This window comes from Corella eumyota, chromosome 1, assembly GCF_963082875.1.
Source record: "Corella eumyota chromosome 1, kaCorEumy4.1, whole genome shotgun sequence".
In the NCBI taxonomy this organism is placed as follows: Eukaryota; Metazoa; Chordata; class Ascidiacea; order Phlebobranchia; family Corellidae; genus Corella; species Corella eumyota.
In genome coordinates, this window is record NC_137490.1 from 14463743 (window position 1) to 14476904 (window position 13162).

The window sequence follows — 13162 nt, forward strand, 5'->3', positions numbered from 1 at the left end:
TGTTAGCTATAAAAAATGCTTTATTTTAAATTTTTAGTGAAACAAAAAAGTGTTAAACATGGAATATATTAATAATATCCACAATTACTTTGAAGACAAGTGGAGTTCTATTTTAAATTTATTTGGAAACGATGAATATTGGGTAATGACATTCGGTAAGAAATTTAAAAAAGTAAATTTATTTTTTTGATAATCTAACCCTTTTGTAATAATTTATAAGACTGTATAGTTAAGCAAATATAAAAGTGCTTTAAAGGCAAATAAAACAATAAAGTAAACACGATAGTTGGACAATTATTAATCGTCCTGCGAGCAAATAAATAGCTTTAAAAATAAATATATTACAGGTACTTCGTTGGTTTTATTTCTTGCATTCTGCACGGTCAATTTTCCTTTTATGATTTTGGATTCAACAGGGGCTCCTAAATTTTTGCACAAATACAAAATTCAGCAGGATAAAAACAAACCGGTTAGCCAACATATTATGAAAAAATAGTTCATTTATTCATGCATTTTAATTTTTAAATAAACTTAATGGTTTCCCGCATTTAGTTAAACATACATTTTTTATTTAAGGTGGAATTCAAAAGATTTCTGCACTGTTGTTTTGTGGCCTACAGAAACGAACTAATGTCATGTGCAATGATATTTATGCTTTATCCTTTGATGAAATGGAAAGGAATGAGCGCTAACAACCCTCTACCGTCCCCACCAGTCGCTTTTCTACACCTTGTCGCATTTGTTTTAATTGACGAGTTTATATTTTATTATTCGCACAGGTAAAAATGCCTAAGCATGATAAGTTTAACATATGTTTATTTCCATAATAAATGCATTGAACATTACTCAATTACATGATCAACTTTGACATCAACACAAAATTAATATAGAATTGTTCTTGCATTCAAATAAATGAAGTAATATTTCGGCCTGTAACATATGTTTCAGAATGTTTCATCACCCGATGATCTACAAACATGTTCATAAAATGCACCATGATTGGATAGCTCCGATAAGTATTGCCGCGTCGTATGCACATCCGTTGGAACATATTGTAAGTTGTTTGACATACCTTTGCTTTTGCCAACTGTCTTTGTTTTGTAATTAACAAAGCTATATAACAAATAATGAAATAACATAATTTATTACATAAAAAATGTCGTCACATATTATCATATTAAATCTTTAAAAAACTTGTCATTAATTACAAAATTTATAATATCTTTAAACTTTTTATTGGATTAAAGGTGTCCAATGCACTTCCATTACTAGTTGGACCAATTGTAGTTGGAGCTCATATCAGTACAACATGGGCGTGGCTTATTCTAGCTCAGTTCGAAACTTGTTTGCATCATTGCAACTATCATTTTCCAGTGATGTCATCCCCACAATTTCATGACTATCATCATTTAAAGTAAGCTTTAGTATTTTTAAAACGTTGTTATTAAGCATTACAATATATAATTACTCTACAAATAGATATATGCCCGTTGTTTTATGACAATGTAATATATTGTTATAAAACAAATATTATGTTATTAGCAAGAATCGCTTTGTGAGCAAAATGTATTTCTTTCTTTTTCAGATTTACCGAATGTTTTGGCACAAATGGATTGTTGGACTCGTTTCACAAAACTGATGTTCAGTTCAAGAAGTCTGTACAAGCCAAGCGTCATAAAACGTATTACGGTTTTACGCCAATATCCCAACAATTTCCAGATGAGAAATCAAGTTAAATTAAATTTTAAAAGGATTTTCTATAATCGCAACATTTAAACATAATTTTTATGTTATCTGAATTATTTTTGGTGCTTGTTTTAAACTTTGCTTTAAAAAAGGCTGTATGTAGTAATGGTGCAATAAGGATTAGAAAAATAAAAGTGGTGTTGCAATAAGCCTAAATTTTGTTTTATTTAATTGCTTAGCAGTAAAAACACAAATGCTTCTTAGAGTTAAGGTATATTTTTTGTTTAAAGTTAGTCCTAAACAAAATATGCCAAAAATCTTGACTAATAAAACAGATATTTTGCTTTTGTATCATATTTTTCAAAGATATTAGTTTGATAAACAAGTTACATTTTAACACAGGAATGTAAATATTTAGATTCTTAACCAAACAAAGTAATGGTTGAGCAGGATCGAAGGTCAATTATTCATTTAATCGTAAAGTATGCTAAACGCAATGTAATCAACTTACAAAAGGGCTTGCAATAAAGTTATTACATATATATTTGAGTTTTTAATATTTAATTGCATAATAGTATAAAATTTTAAATTTAATATAAATTAAAATGAATTTGTTAGTAATATTGTTATGGTCTACTATAGGGTTTGCTGGCTGGAAGTTTAACATTATACCAAGGTGGGTTTTGCAATCATAAATTATTAAATTCTATTGAATTGCATGTGGTTTTAACGGTTTTGTATTTTTTTAGTATTATAAAAACAATTGGGGTGTACTATAGCGGAATATGGGAGTATGTGCTTAAACTTTTTGGATACAATCATTTTCTTTTATTTACATTGGGTAAGTAGTAAAATCCAACAATGTTCTGTATTCCATTTATACTTAATACATAACTGAAGTTAGTTTATGATTTTTATTTTAAAACTATAGTTTAGCCTTTTTTCATGTTTCATTAAGGTACAATGGCAACACTTGCCATTAGTTTTTGGTTAACGAACGCATTTTTCATCTATTTGGACCTTACTGGAAAACCAAAGTTTTTACACAAATATAAGATCCAACAAGACAAAAATATACCGGTAAAATGGGGTAGTAACTATAATCTGTTGTTTATATATCTAAGTGGGTACACTTGTAAACGTTTTTTTATAATTTCATTTAAGGTAAACAAAAAATTGTTTGACAAATGTATCAAAGTGGTTAACGTAAATCAGGCGATTTCCTCTGTGATGATATTATTAAGTTACCCAGCTACTACTTGGTTCGGAATGACTTATAAGACTGAAGATCTGCCAACTTTTAAAATATTTTTGATCGAATTTGCCATCTTGGTTATCGTACAAGAGTTTGGATTTTATTATTTCCACAGGTAGTCTGTAGTTGCATTATTATATTTGGACTAACACGTAGTGAGGCTTTATTTTACCAAGCGCATTTTAACGTTTTAAGGTTAATGCACCATCCAGTATTTTACAAAAGATTTCATAAGTTACATCACGAATGGGTTGCTCCAATCAGCCTTGCAGTTGTATATGCACATCCAGTTGAACACGTGGTAAACAATTAATTAATATTAATTAACAATTTGTTAGCTATTGAATTGTCTTTCTTTAACATTTGGTACAACAATAGCACCTAAGAGACAACAATTAAAACTAATTCTATGTATGTACATTTAGCTTGTCAATATGCTACCCATCTTGGTCTCTCCTATTGTGCTTGGGTGTCATTTGTCCACGTCGTGGATTTGGTTTACAATTGCATCATTTGTGTCAACAATCCACCACAGTGGTTATCATTTACCTGGATTTCCTTCACCAGAATTTCACGATTTTCATCATTTTAGGTAATTTTTATATCTACCTTTATATCGAAAAATAAGTAAGTTAATACTGTATTAAATACATGTGTAACAATGAAGTAGTCTAGCTAGAGTATTACTTTTTGCTCAAGGTTCAATCAATGTTTTGGAACAATTGGTTTGCTGGATTGGATACATAAAACTGATACTGAGTACAGAAAAACTAAGCAGTTTTTATTCGATCGTGTCTATTTCGCAATGAAGCCAATTTGGAACACTTGAAGATTTAAATTATTGCATGCATATAACTATATTTGTATTGACATTTGTATATTGTTCTTTGATTACCAACAAATTTGTTAAGTTTTTTTTGTATATAATAATTTAATTTAAAATGTAAATGAATTAAAATTCAGAAAGAGTATTTATTTATAAAGTAAATCAAGAAGTTTGGATTAATTTTTGTCTCGATCAATTTTAAATTAGGTAAAGTTTTATTTTAGAAAAAGAAGCTAGGTAAATGTATCCCATTAATCTTTTTTTCATTGAAATATATAATATATATCTCTGATCTTTTGGCACCTGAAACGTATCTATTGTTTTTTTATTTAAAATAAAATAAACAAATACATTTTGGGGCTTTCCCTAAACTAATTCCTAAACAAGTTAAAACAACAATTTAACTCAGGAAGACGTCTTTTCTAAAATTTTAAGGGTTATTTGGGGTTTTACCTTAGGTTGTTGATTTTAAATTATTTTTATGCACCACGATACCCACGTGTATGTAATTGTCAACCAGTCCAATCGTGTATATGTCACGTATTTTTTTCTTAAATATCACAACAATTTGATATTTTTTTAATCTTGTCTGTTTACAGTAATTAAACTAAATTTATATGTAAGACATGATTTCACCAATAAAAGAGCTTCTTTCTGGAATAAAAGTTGTGTTGGCAAGTTCGTCACCCCAAAGAAGGAAAATTTTAGAGCAACTTGTAAGTTCTAGTCTCAAACTTAAAATTATAATTCAGATATTAAGAGCTTAGAAAACACATTATTTGACTAGTAATAATGTTAAAGGATTGTTTAAAAATATATAAAGTCGGTTTCTATTTTTTAACATTACAATGTTTGATATATTGTTACTGTAACATGGTACAAATAGGGCCCTGCAAGTGTAACAAGTACTTAAGATTACAAAATAGATGATGTCATAACTAGTAACTACTACTATACATCTCTTGATACTTTTATTACATGTCTCTAGAAAATTTCCTTTCAAATCCAACCTTCTCCATTTGACGAGGAAACAGTTGACAAACAATCTTTTTCTAATCCAACTGATTATGTTAAACTTGTTGCCCACAGTAAAGCTATTGCTGTGGCAGAACTTCACAGAAATTCTGATGAAAATGTTATCGTAATTGGAGCTGATACTGTTATAGTAAGGACCTTTTTTTAAACTAAACCCTAAAATTGTATTCTTTTTTATTGAATTAAATACAATTGAATATAATCCATTAACAAGATTTAAATATTACCATTTTTAACATGGTTATAAACTATATTCACAATAAATCAATAGATACACAATGGAAAAATTATAGGTAAACCTCATAAAGCAGATATTGCCAAATCAACATTACACTCCTTAAGCGGCCAAACACATAAGGTGTGTACTGGAGTTGCAGTCATCTATGTCCAGAATAGTAAATTTGGTGAGATTGTATTTGAAGAAACTACACTTGTTGAGTTTGGAAAATTGTCATCAGATCAAATAAACAGTTATGTGGAAAGCACTGAACCATTGTAAGTAGAAAATATTTTGAACATAAAAATGTCATTTCAAACATAAAAAGCATTTTTTATCAGGCTTTGTAATATAAGATTTTATTTTGACCAATTTAACTTAGTTAATATATTTTTTTAGAAACAAAGCTGGGGCATATGGTATTCAAGGTTTAGGTGCAATGCTGGTTAAAAAAATTGATGGAGATTATAACAATGTGGTTGGATTTCCAGCCTATAAGTTTAGTCAAGAACTTACAAAATTTTTAAATGGAAACAAAAATTGTTTGTAACTGATTTTACTTAAAAACCAAGTAATATTCTTTAACTAAAGCCCTACCAAATATATTTTTAAAACATTTCTCACAAAACAGTGCATTCGAAACAGTACACTGTTTTTATAAATCGAATGCCCAATTTCCTTCATTAAGTATTTATTTCCTATTTATAATTGATGTCTACTATTTTTTCTAGTCCTTTAATATTGCCCTTAATAAATTTTAGAAATCATTTTTTTATTTTAAAACAAGAAATAATCAAGATTCTTATGCAATACCTAAAATAAAAACAAACTTATGTAACAATTTTATGTCTTTTAAGAAAAGTGGAAATTGCTTCAGCAACCTTATCAGGGACATCTTCATGAACGGCATGTCCACTTTTTGGCAATACCTTTAAAAAAAACTTACATACTAGTGTTTATGTCATTATGTAAACTCACAAGGTTATATAAAATGTAAACTATCTATAATATTGAGAGCATAAAAGTTGACAGAAAATCATTATCAATAAAAATATAAAAAATGCATTTAGATTCAGGCTTATACATAAAATTCCGAATTAGCTAATTTGCTTATATAACTAATGTGATTTGGACATATAAGATTAATTTAAATAAAACTGGCCTAATGAGGCTGTGTAGTAGGGTAAATAAGTTTAAATAATGAACCTACCACCATTTGAAACCTGCCCTGCATTTGCCCGATGGTGAGGTCTTTATCTAAACGATTTGTTCCTGTTAAAATACAAGATTTATTCATAACAAAAATGATGTCATTCATAGGGGATGGGGGGGAAGTGTTTAATAAATTTCTACATTTGTCCCATATATCATTAGGTACCACAATGCATTTATTTAATGATTATTTATTATTAAATTAATTGATTGGTTTAGTGTGAGGAAATTATTCAGGGAAATTGCGATACTGAGTTCCTCTCTCTATTTATTTAATGGTTTTTGATTGATAGACTTACTGTATCAGGCCCCAAAACAATTTAATGGCATTTAATAAGTTAATAAACAACTAAACATCATATTTTCTGGAACAAATTCTTTAAAAAAATGCCATTAGTGTAATTAATGAAACAAAATATTTAACTCTTATGTAAATAACCAACCATGTCTTAAAATTGTAAAAAAATATTAAAATAACTTTATTATACCTGCTAACATTAACACTTTAGGAACTGGAATGGATAAATAGAGTTGTGATAATCCTTTAAACCAGCCTTCCCAATATTTTTCAGTTTTTGCCAAGTCAATTCTCCAGGTGTAAGACGACTCTTGTGGGCTTTAAAATTGAAAAAAAATTATCTTTGAAAAAAATTTTTTTGTGGCATAAGGGTATATTCAAAAAAAATTGAAAAACTGTTTTATTATACCACACAGGAATTTTAATGACCTAATATGGCCAGAATTAATACCACCAACTCATAAAATGCTATATCATCATCATGGTATTGCTGCAATAGTGTCATAATATAAATAACCAAAAAACCAGTACACGACACAACTAAAAATAACTCTGCACAATCACATAAAGGAATTTGGGCAATTCCAGGATTAAAAGAATAATGCAAACCACACACTTTTTTTAATGACGCCATTTTTTTCATTTCACTCTGCGTGTTAGGTCATAAGATATAAGATAACAAAACAAACTCAAGAATTGAAAGTTAAATTAAAATGCAGGTTTATTCTACAACTTAGTTTTTTTATTAAAGGTATATATGTTTGATTAAAAAGTAAATATGAAACAAGTAAGCTAAGCGGTTCATAAATTAAAAAGATATAAAATAAAAAAGTAGGTTAGACAAGACATAAGCAACTAACTTAATCTATTTGGGTTAATTCTGTCATGCTTAAAAAAAGATTTTTATTCAAAAATTTTTTTTTGTAATGACAAAACTCAGGAAAACTAATTAATCATGTGCAATATTTATAATATAAACAATGTTGCTTTTTTGTATATTGCTAAACAAATATTTCAATGTATATATCGAATGTTAAAAAAATTTTAAATTTTACAATCTAAACCAGGGTTTTAAAAATCTATAAAAATTCAATTAGGGGTCTGGATAGGCGTCAATGAAATGTGAAATGACGTTACAAGAGGCAGTAAAAAGAACTTAATTTATTTTTAATTCTCAAATTTTTAGAAAATTTATGTCTCAATCGTGATAAACTAGTCGAGTCACCCTGACAGTGTAATGAATAGACTTTCACGATTTTTTTACGAAAACCAGGAGGGTGTAAAGTCTATATATTAAACAGACAGTTGATATTAAAAGCGACTTTATTTAGCGGTTGTATTTACAAATACAATTACCGGTACATGTCAACTCGTGCCTGGTAATTAATTGAAAAAAAGTGTGTACCTATATAGAGGAAATGGTGAAGAAGGTTATATAAATATCAAACTTTCCGCTGTTGGGTGGGGTACAGTTGGTTTAAAGCACCCTTGTTGACACAGTGTTTTTTAATTCAATGGAATTGTGATTAAACGAAACTTAAAAATTTTGTTTTATTGTCAATTTTTTTCTAATTGACCTAGTTTAGTATATTTTCTATTAAATATGACTTTTAGTCATAAAATTTTTTAAATAATAACAAAATAACCGCTTTACAAAAGAAAGTGCAAAAAATCACCTCAGGGCAAATGAGTAAATAAAAAATTTCTCGCGTAAGTTTGTATTGTTTTATTTAGTAAAGCCAATAGTGTTAATATAATAGGGGTAGAGGTATAATGTATTTATGCACGTTTAAAGGTAAGCTATCGTCAGTTAATTTATTAGACAGGAAATTATAAAACCATTTGGCGAGTTTTATTAATTACTTTGGTTACGCAACAGTTTAATTAATATTTACCTTTTAATTTTATTAAATAAATTAAACAATAAAATGTAAATTTTGATTTATTAGATAAATGACAAGGGGTTTTTAAATCCATTTTACACAGAGCAGCATAAAATAATTACCTTTGATTTTTGTTATCAGTGGAAGGCTTTGGTTCTTCACTTATGCTAGTTAAACTTGAATTATTTGAAGTTGAAATATTGGTTGGACTTTTTAGATTTTCTCTAAAAAAAATTTGCAACTGTTAGAAACTTTTGAGTCAATATTTTTAAATGTTAAATTACAGTTATAAAAAATATTAATCTTCAAGGTTTTTAAATAAATTTGTTTTATATGTTAAATTTGACCAACGATGCTATGTATATAAAACAGTATCCTGGTTTAGGTTCAGTGTGATCTTTTAAAGTTTAGTAAACAATATTTAACATTTTAAATGACTACGTATATGGTATGAAACATAACAATAAATCAAGAACTGACCCAAAATGTATTTTAAAACACAATGTCTATGTTTATTTAAAAATCATGATAGTTATGGACGTAAAAGATGATTAACTGTATGTACATAAACTAAATAATTGACGCATCATACTTTGAAGTCTAATTACACAGAATAAGTGTAATTTCATTTGCATTTATTTTAAATTACGAAAACATGTAAAATTTAGTTTCGATGCCAGACAGTCGATTTCTGAGAAGTAAGCAATTTGTGACAAAAAGAGAAAATTTATTATGATATGGTTCCTGTGTTCTAGAAAAAGTAAAATCAAAATTAGGCATTTTAATTAAAATTGTAATATTAAAATGTATGCACCAGTACCAATGATAAATTTGGATGAAATTGAAGATTGGGAGAAGGCCACAATTTTAAAGGTAAGAGAAAAATACCCTAAGAAAATATTTTTAGCATAAGGAGAGCTGGGTATAAGTTTGTTATGTAATTTCTAGGTATTGCAAAGGAACAATGTTGTTAGAGAATTAGAGGAAAGAAGGGTGTTGCAGCTTGCAGTGAGAGTCCAATTGGAGAGAATGACTGATCAAAGAAGTGTAAAGGCTGAATGGTATTTATATTTATCACTTAAATCATTTCTAAAGTTTAATAGTTTTTAAAGACATTACTTAAAACATATACAAAACACATTATTTTCCGTCGCAATATTGTAATATTTTTTTGTATATCATTAATGCATGAAAAACCGAAATAAAATAAATAAATTTTTATTTAAAAGGCTTATTTTACCCTTTAAAATACCCTGCATCTTTTTTGTTATAGATAATCTGATTATAAAATTGTTTTTGCAGCGAATTAAAGACCAAAACTGGACAATGGCATCGCGAAATGCTGAACCGACGATGTCCAGGCGGCACAGATGTACCGCAGAAAATTTTTAGAAGTATTTCCACTGATTTAACTTCGACAGGAAGCAAGCGCTCATCTGGGGTTCCCTCAACTTCGTCAACCCCGATCAATTTCTATGATTCTTATTCTCACAATGAACTACACCCTCAATTTAACGGAATGGACATTGAAAATATTAAAGCGTGGGTCGAAAACCACGCGGTTTATAATCACCCCGAACAAATAAAGGAAGAGGTTGAAGAAACGGAAAAGAGTAAGAAAACTGCTAATCAAAAGAAGGGAGAATTGAAATTGGATACTCTTACAAAATTCTCTAATTTATCCTGCCAGTGAATCAGAATTTAAGTTAAAAGACAACTATTATATATATATATAAACTACTTAAATTTCTAAATAGTTTATTTTTATAAAGACTTTTGGCTTATACAAAAATTACTTAAAACTTGAACAATGTTAAATGGGAGATTTTATATAAATCTCGTACAAAGTTGCAAATAGCAGTATTTTAGCATCCTGCCATGCACTTATTTTGTAAAGGCAAAATAAATTTGCCTTCGCGGATTTACGGTACATAGTTATAACAAATGTTTTAAAATTTAAATATTATTATCTTTTTATCGTTTACCTTTTTTAATACATTTTTATTTTAATTTTACTTATTTTTGAACTATTTATTTTAACTCGCAATTGATGCATAGTTACACGTCAACTCTTATGTAAAAAACTTTTTCTTTTGTATGTGCATGATGTAATATAAAAGACCATACACTAATTTTTAAATTAAATGTTGTTCTGGCTCATTTCATGTTTTATAAACATCTTATAACATAATCATTGTGTATAAATATTTAATATCTATGCCAAAATTCAAAACGAAATATTGTTTTAAAAAAATGTTTATTTTCTACCGCACCATTAAATTGTTGTATAGGTAAACTTGTAACTGTTACTGGTGCATGAAAAATTTAAATAAATTTATCAAAAAAGTTATGAAAATACTTACTTTATTAATTGGCCGATCATTGAAACTCGAGCAGATTCAAGGTTTCTGATGTAACCAGATTTAACACTACAAAAAATAAAATGTTTTACTCATTTTTAACAATATAATATATACAAAAAAAATTTATAGCTTATTTCACAAAAGTTAACTAAACCAATTAGTTTTCTATTCATACATTAATGAAATGCAAGAGAGATACTTAATTTTAAGTTTTGAGAAAAAAATATATTTATAATACTTACCACCATTCATTGGCATGTTCGATCGATCTAAACATGACAGGTCTGTTTGAAATAATACTGTGCATCATATGCAAGGAATCTAACGCAGTTCCTAAAATAAACATGCAACAGTATTATTACCAAGATACCAAAGCTGTAAAAATAAATGACAGCAAAAATATTGCCCAAATTATAGGTAGGATAACTATGGTTATTAACCAACATATATATGTTTAGTTTAGTTCTGCCTTCTGTATGTATAAAAAATAAAATTTAAGGAATTTATATATATGTATAGCATATTTTTTTTAATAATTTACGAACTAAAATGTGGATTGTTATACTAATTGATAAGGCATTCAAGTTATTTTTACCTTCTACTACATCAATAACAATTAACCCAGCTAAGCGATTGATTCTATCTAGGGAGGAAGCATGAACAGCTATAGCTCCACCCATACTATGACCAACCAACACAACTTTCTCATTTAAATCAAGAGCATCGATAACTTCACACACATCACTGTAAATAAAACAACAACTGCAATTTAGACATTGAGTCTTATTTTAATAGACAAAAATTTATTTATATCTTGATTTTTAGAATTAAAATTTGATTGAGTTAAAAACATTTACAAACAATTAATATTCCTACCGCTTAATTACCAGGCTAGAGTATGAGCAGATAGGTCAGAATCATCTTCTGTTTTGGACAATCCATGACCTCTTAAATCAATGGCAACACAATGGCAAGTTAGCAGTGATGCAATACTTTTCTAATAAAATAATATACAATTTTGTAAATGATTATATGTATATATATTTACATTAGGGATTTTAAACAAAAACTGGTAATATTAACTAACTTACACAAAATAATGCCCAGGTTAATCCAGAAAATCCCCCCCCATGTAAAAGTACAATCAAAACTCCACTGTTTCCACGCTCATATATATTAAAACTATTATTTCCAACTTCTATATTTCGACTACCGTTAAAAAATTCTTCCCAAGGTTTTAAAGAATAATCTTTTTTTCTACCTTGAAAGCTAAAAAAATAATAGTGTTAGAATGTGTATATTTACATATCCGATTTTTTTTCCTGCATACTACAGCAAAGTACAAAAATTCCGTCTTGTCCAGCAAATTATTTTAATGTTCAGACACCACACGATTCCGCAAATCGTCATTCGGTATTATTACTTTCTGTACTTTTAAAAATTTTTTTTTTTTTGTATATATCTTTATCCTCGATGTGGGAAAGTCGAATGCGCGACTTAAACATAGAAAGTAGGGCAGTTTTCGACGAGATCTCGTGTGTGCCAGCGTAAAAAAATGTGTGACCGTGCGTGCATGCGTACCAAAATTTCCAGTCTAGGCGTGCACGCGTGACATATGTTAGCGTGTTTTAGGCAGTTAGGCGTCAGTACTGTGCGTGCACATTTTTTTAAGACACCAGGCGTGCAAAACGCTAATTCCAGGCGTACATTTTTTTTAATGAAAAAAATCTTGTGCGTGCACGTTGCCCTACTTTCCAGACTGGGATATTATAGAGACTATAATTGCCCGGTAACTATGCTGCTGAATTAAGTGCTGGCTCAGCAGGAGTTCATACCGTTTTTAGCGCCTTACTTAAGGGAGCTACAGCATGAGATCAGTGGGGATTGAACCCACGACCACATGTGTGGTGTAGCAACAGTTCTCACCACTACACCACGCTGCCGGTTAAATAATTAGCCTGTCTGCCTGTTAATTTCAGTTTGTCCATTCTGTACCTAACAGACTAATTATTTTAAAGTTTATCAAAAATACTTACTTTCTATTTGATTGAGGTAACGATGGACCTGCTATTATTGGGGGTAACTTGTTCTTTAATATATCTTTGCGCAATGACATTTTGTTTAACGCTTCAAAATTAGTAAAAGGAGTATGCACTAGTTTACAAAACTAGTTGACAAAAATAAAGAGTTGTCAATTTTTTTTCCATAACTATTAGGATTTAAAAAAAACTTTTTAGCATTGTCAATTGGGTTTTTAAGTTAGCCAATACTATTTAAAACCTAAAATATATATAAAGAATATAAATACTTATTTTTGCCAAAGGTATTTAAAAAAAATGCTGATGTGAGGTAACCTCTTCAACTAGGTTAAACAAGCATCAGGACTT

At 28.7% G+C, this 13162-nt stretch overlaps 4 protein-coding genes across 4 annotated transcripts; 3 read left to right on the forward strand and 1 right to left on the reverse strand.

The window, feature by feature from the left end:
* Nucleotides 1–58: 58 nt before the first annotated feature.
* LOC145763913 (uncharacterized) lies at nt 59–3770 on the forward strand. Its single transcript, XM_082575471.1, has 13 exons — nt 59–155; nt 348–469; nt 577–779; nt 949–1054; nt 1248–1414; nt 1586–1731; nt 2329–2362; nt 2436–2527; nt 2645–2766; nt 2851–3056; nt 3137–3242; nt 3367–3533; nt 3641–3770. The coding sequence occupies exons 1-13, from the start codon at nt 59–61 to the stop codon at nt 3768–3770; spliced, it is 1698 nt and encodes a 565-aa protein (XP_082431597.1).
* A 594-nt stretch (nt 3771–4364) lies between these two features.
* Nucleotides 4365–5847, forward strand: LOC145744831 (dTTP/UTP pyrophosphatase-like). Its single transcript, XM_082562788.1, has 4 exons — nt 4365–4483; nt 4756–4932; nt 5074–5297; nt 5419–5847. Exons 1-4 carry the CDS (start codon nt 4394–4396, stop codon nt 5567–5569), a joined length of 642 nt encoding a protein of 213 aa, XP_082418914.1. The 5' UTR covers nt 4365–4393; the 3' UTR covers nt 5570–5847.
* LOC145744653 (protein phosphatase methylesterase 1-like) lies at nt 5579–12915 on the reverse strand. The gene is made up of 10 exons (XM_082562561.1): nt 12812–12915; nt 11867–12044; nt 11663–11772; nt 11371–11519; nt 11018–11108; nt 10776–10841; nt 8535–8636; nt 6720–6847; nt 6230–6291; nt 5579–5948 (listed from the first exon to the last, which is right to left on the reverse strand). The coding sequence occupies exons 1-10, from the start codon at nt 12889–12891 to the stop codon at nt 5850–5852; spliced, it is 1065 nt and encodes a 354-aa protein (XP_082418687.1). The 5' UTR covers nt 12892–12915; the 3' UTR covers nt 5579–5849.
* LOC145744892 (uncharacterized) lies at nt 9123–10742 on the forward strand. The gene is made up of 3 exons (XM_082562862.1): nt 9123–9285; nt 9361–9473; nt 9715–10742. Exons 1-3 carry the CDS (start codon nt 9217–9219, stop codon nt 10103–10105), a joined length of 573 nt encoding a protein of 190 aa, XP_082418988.1. The 5' UTR covers nt 9123–9216; the 3' UTR covers nt 10106–10742.
* Nucleotides 12916–13162: the final 247 nt, after the last annotated feature.

Bases quoted from the DNA above. Each gene is read 5' to 3' on its own strand.
- LOC145744831 (XM_082562788.1), top strand. From the start codon at position 4,394: ATGATTTCACCAATAAAAGAGCTTCTTTCTGGAATAAAAGTTGTGTTG. The intron at 4,484-4,755 runs GTAAGTTCTAGT...ACATGTCTCTAG, and splicing joins GGAAAATTTTAGAGCAACTT to AAAATTTCCTTTCAAATCCA. The intron at 5,298-5,418 runs GTAAGTAGAAAA...ATATTTTTTTAG, and splicing joins GTGGAAAGCACTGAACCATT to AAACAAAGCTGGGGCATATG.
- LOC145763913 (XM_082575471.1), top strand. From the start codon at position 59: ATGGAATATATTAATAATATCCACAATTACTTTGAAGACAAGTGGAGT. The intron at 780-948 runs GTAAAAATGCCT...CATATGTTTCAG, and splicing joins ATATTTTATTATTCGCACAG to AATGTTTCATCACCCGATGA. The intron at 2,528-2,644 runs GTAAGTAGTAAA...TGTTTCATTAAG, and splicing joins TTTTCTTTTATTTACATTGG to GTACAATGGCAACACTTGCC.
- LOC145744653 (XM_082562561.1), bottom strand. From the start codon at position 12,891: ATGTCATTGCGCAAAGATATATTAAAGAACAAGTTACCCCCAATAATA. The intron at 10,842-11,017 runs GTAAGTATTATA...TATTTTTTGTAG, and splicing joins GAACATGCCAATGAATGGTG to TGTTAAATCTGGTTACATCA. The intron at 6,292-6,719 runs GTATAATAAAGT...GTATTTTAACAG, and splicing joins TAAAGTGTTAATGTTAGCAG to GAACAAATCGTTTAGATAAA.
- LOC145744892 (XM_082562862.1), top strand. From the start codon at position 9,217: ATGTATGCACCAGTACCAATGATAAATTTGGATGAAATTGAAGATTGG. The intron at 9,286-9,360 runs GTAAGAGAAAAA...TGTAATTTCTAG, and splicing joins AGAAGGCCACAATTTTAAAG to GTATTGCAAAGGAACAATGT. The intron at 9,474-9,714 runs GTATTTATATTT...TTGTTTTTGCAG, and splicing joins AGAAGTGTAAAGGCTGAATG to CGAATTAAAGACCAAAACTG.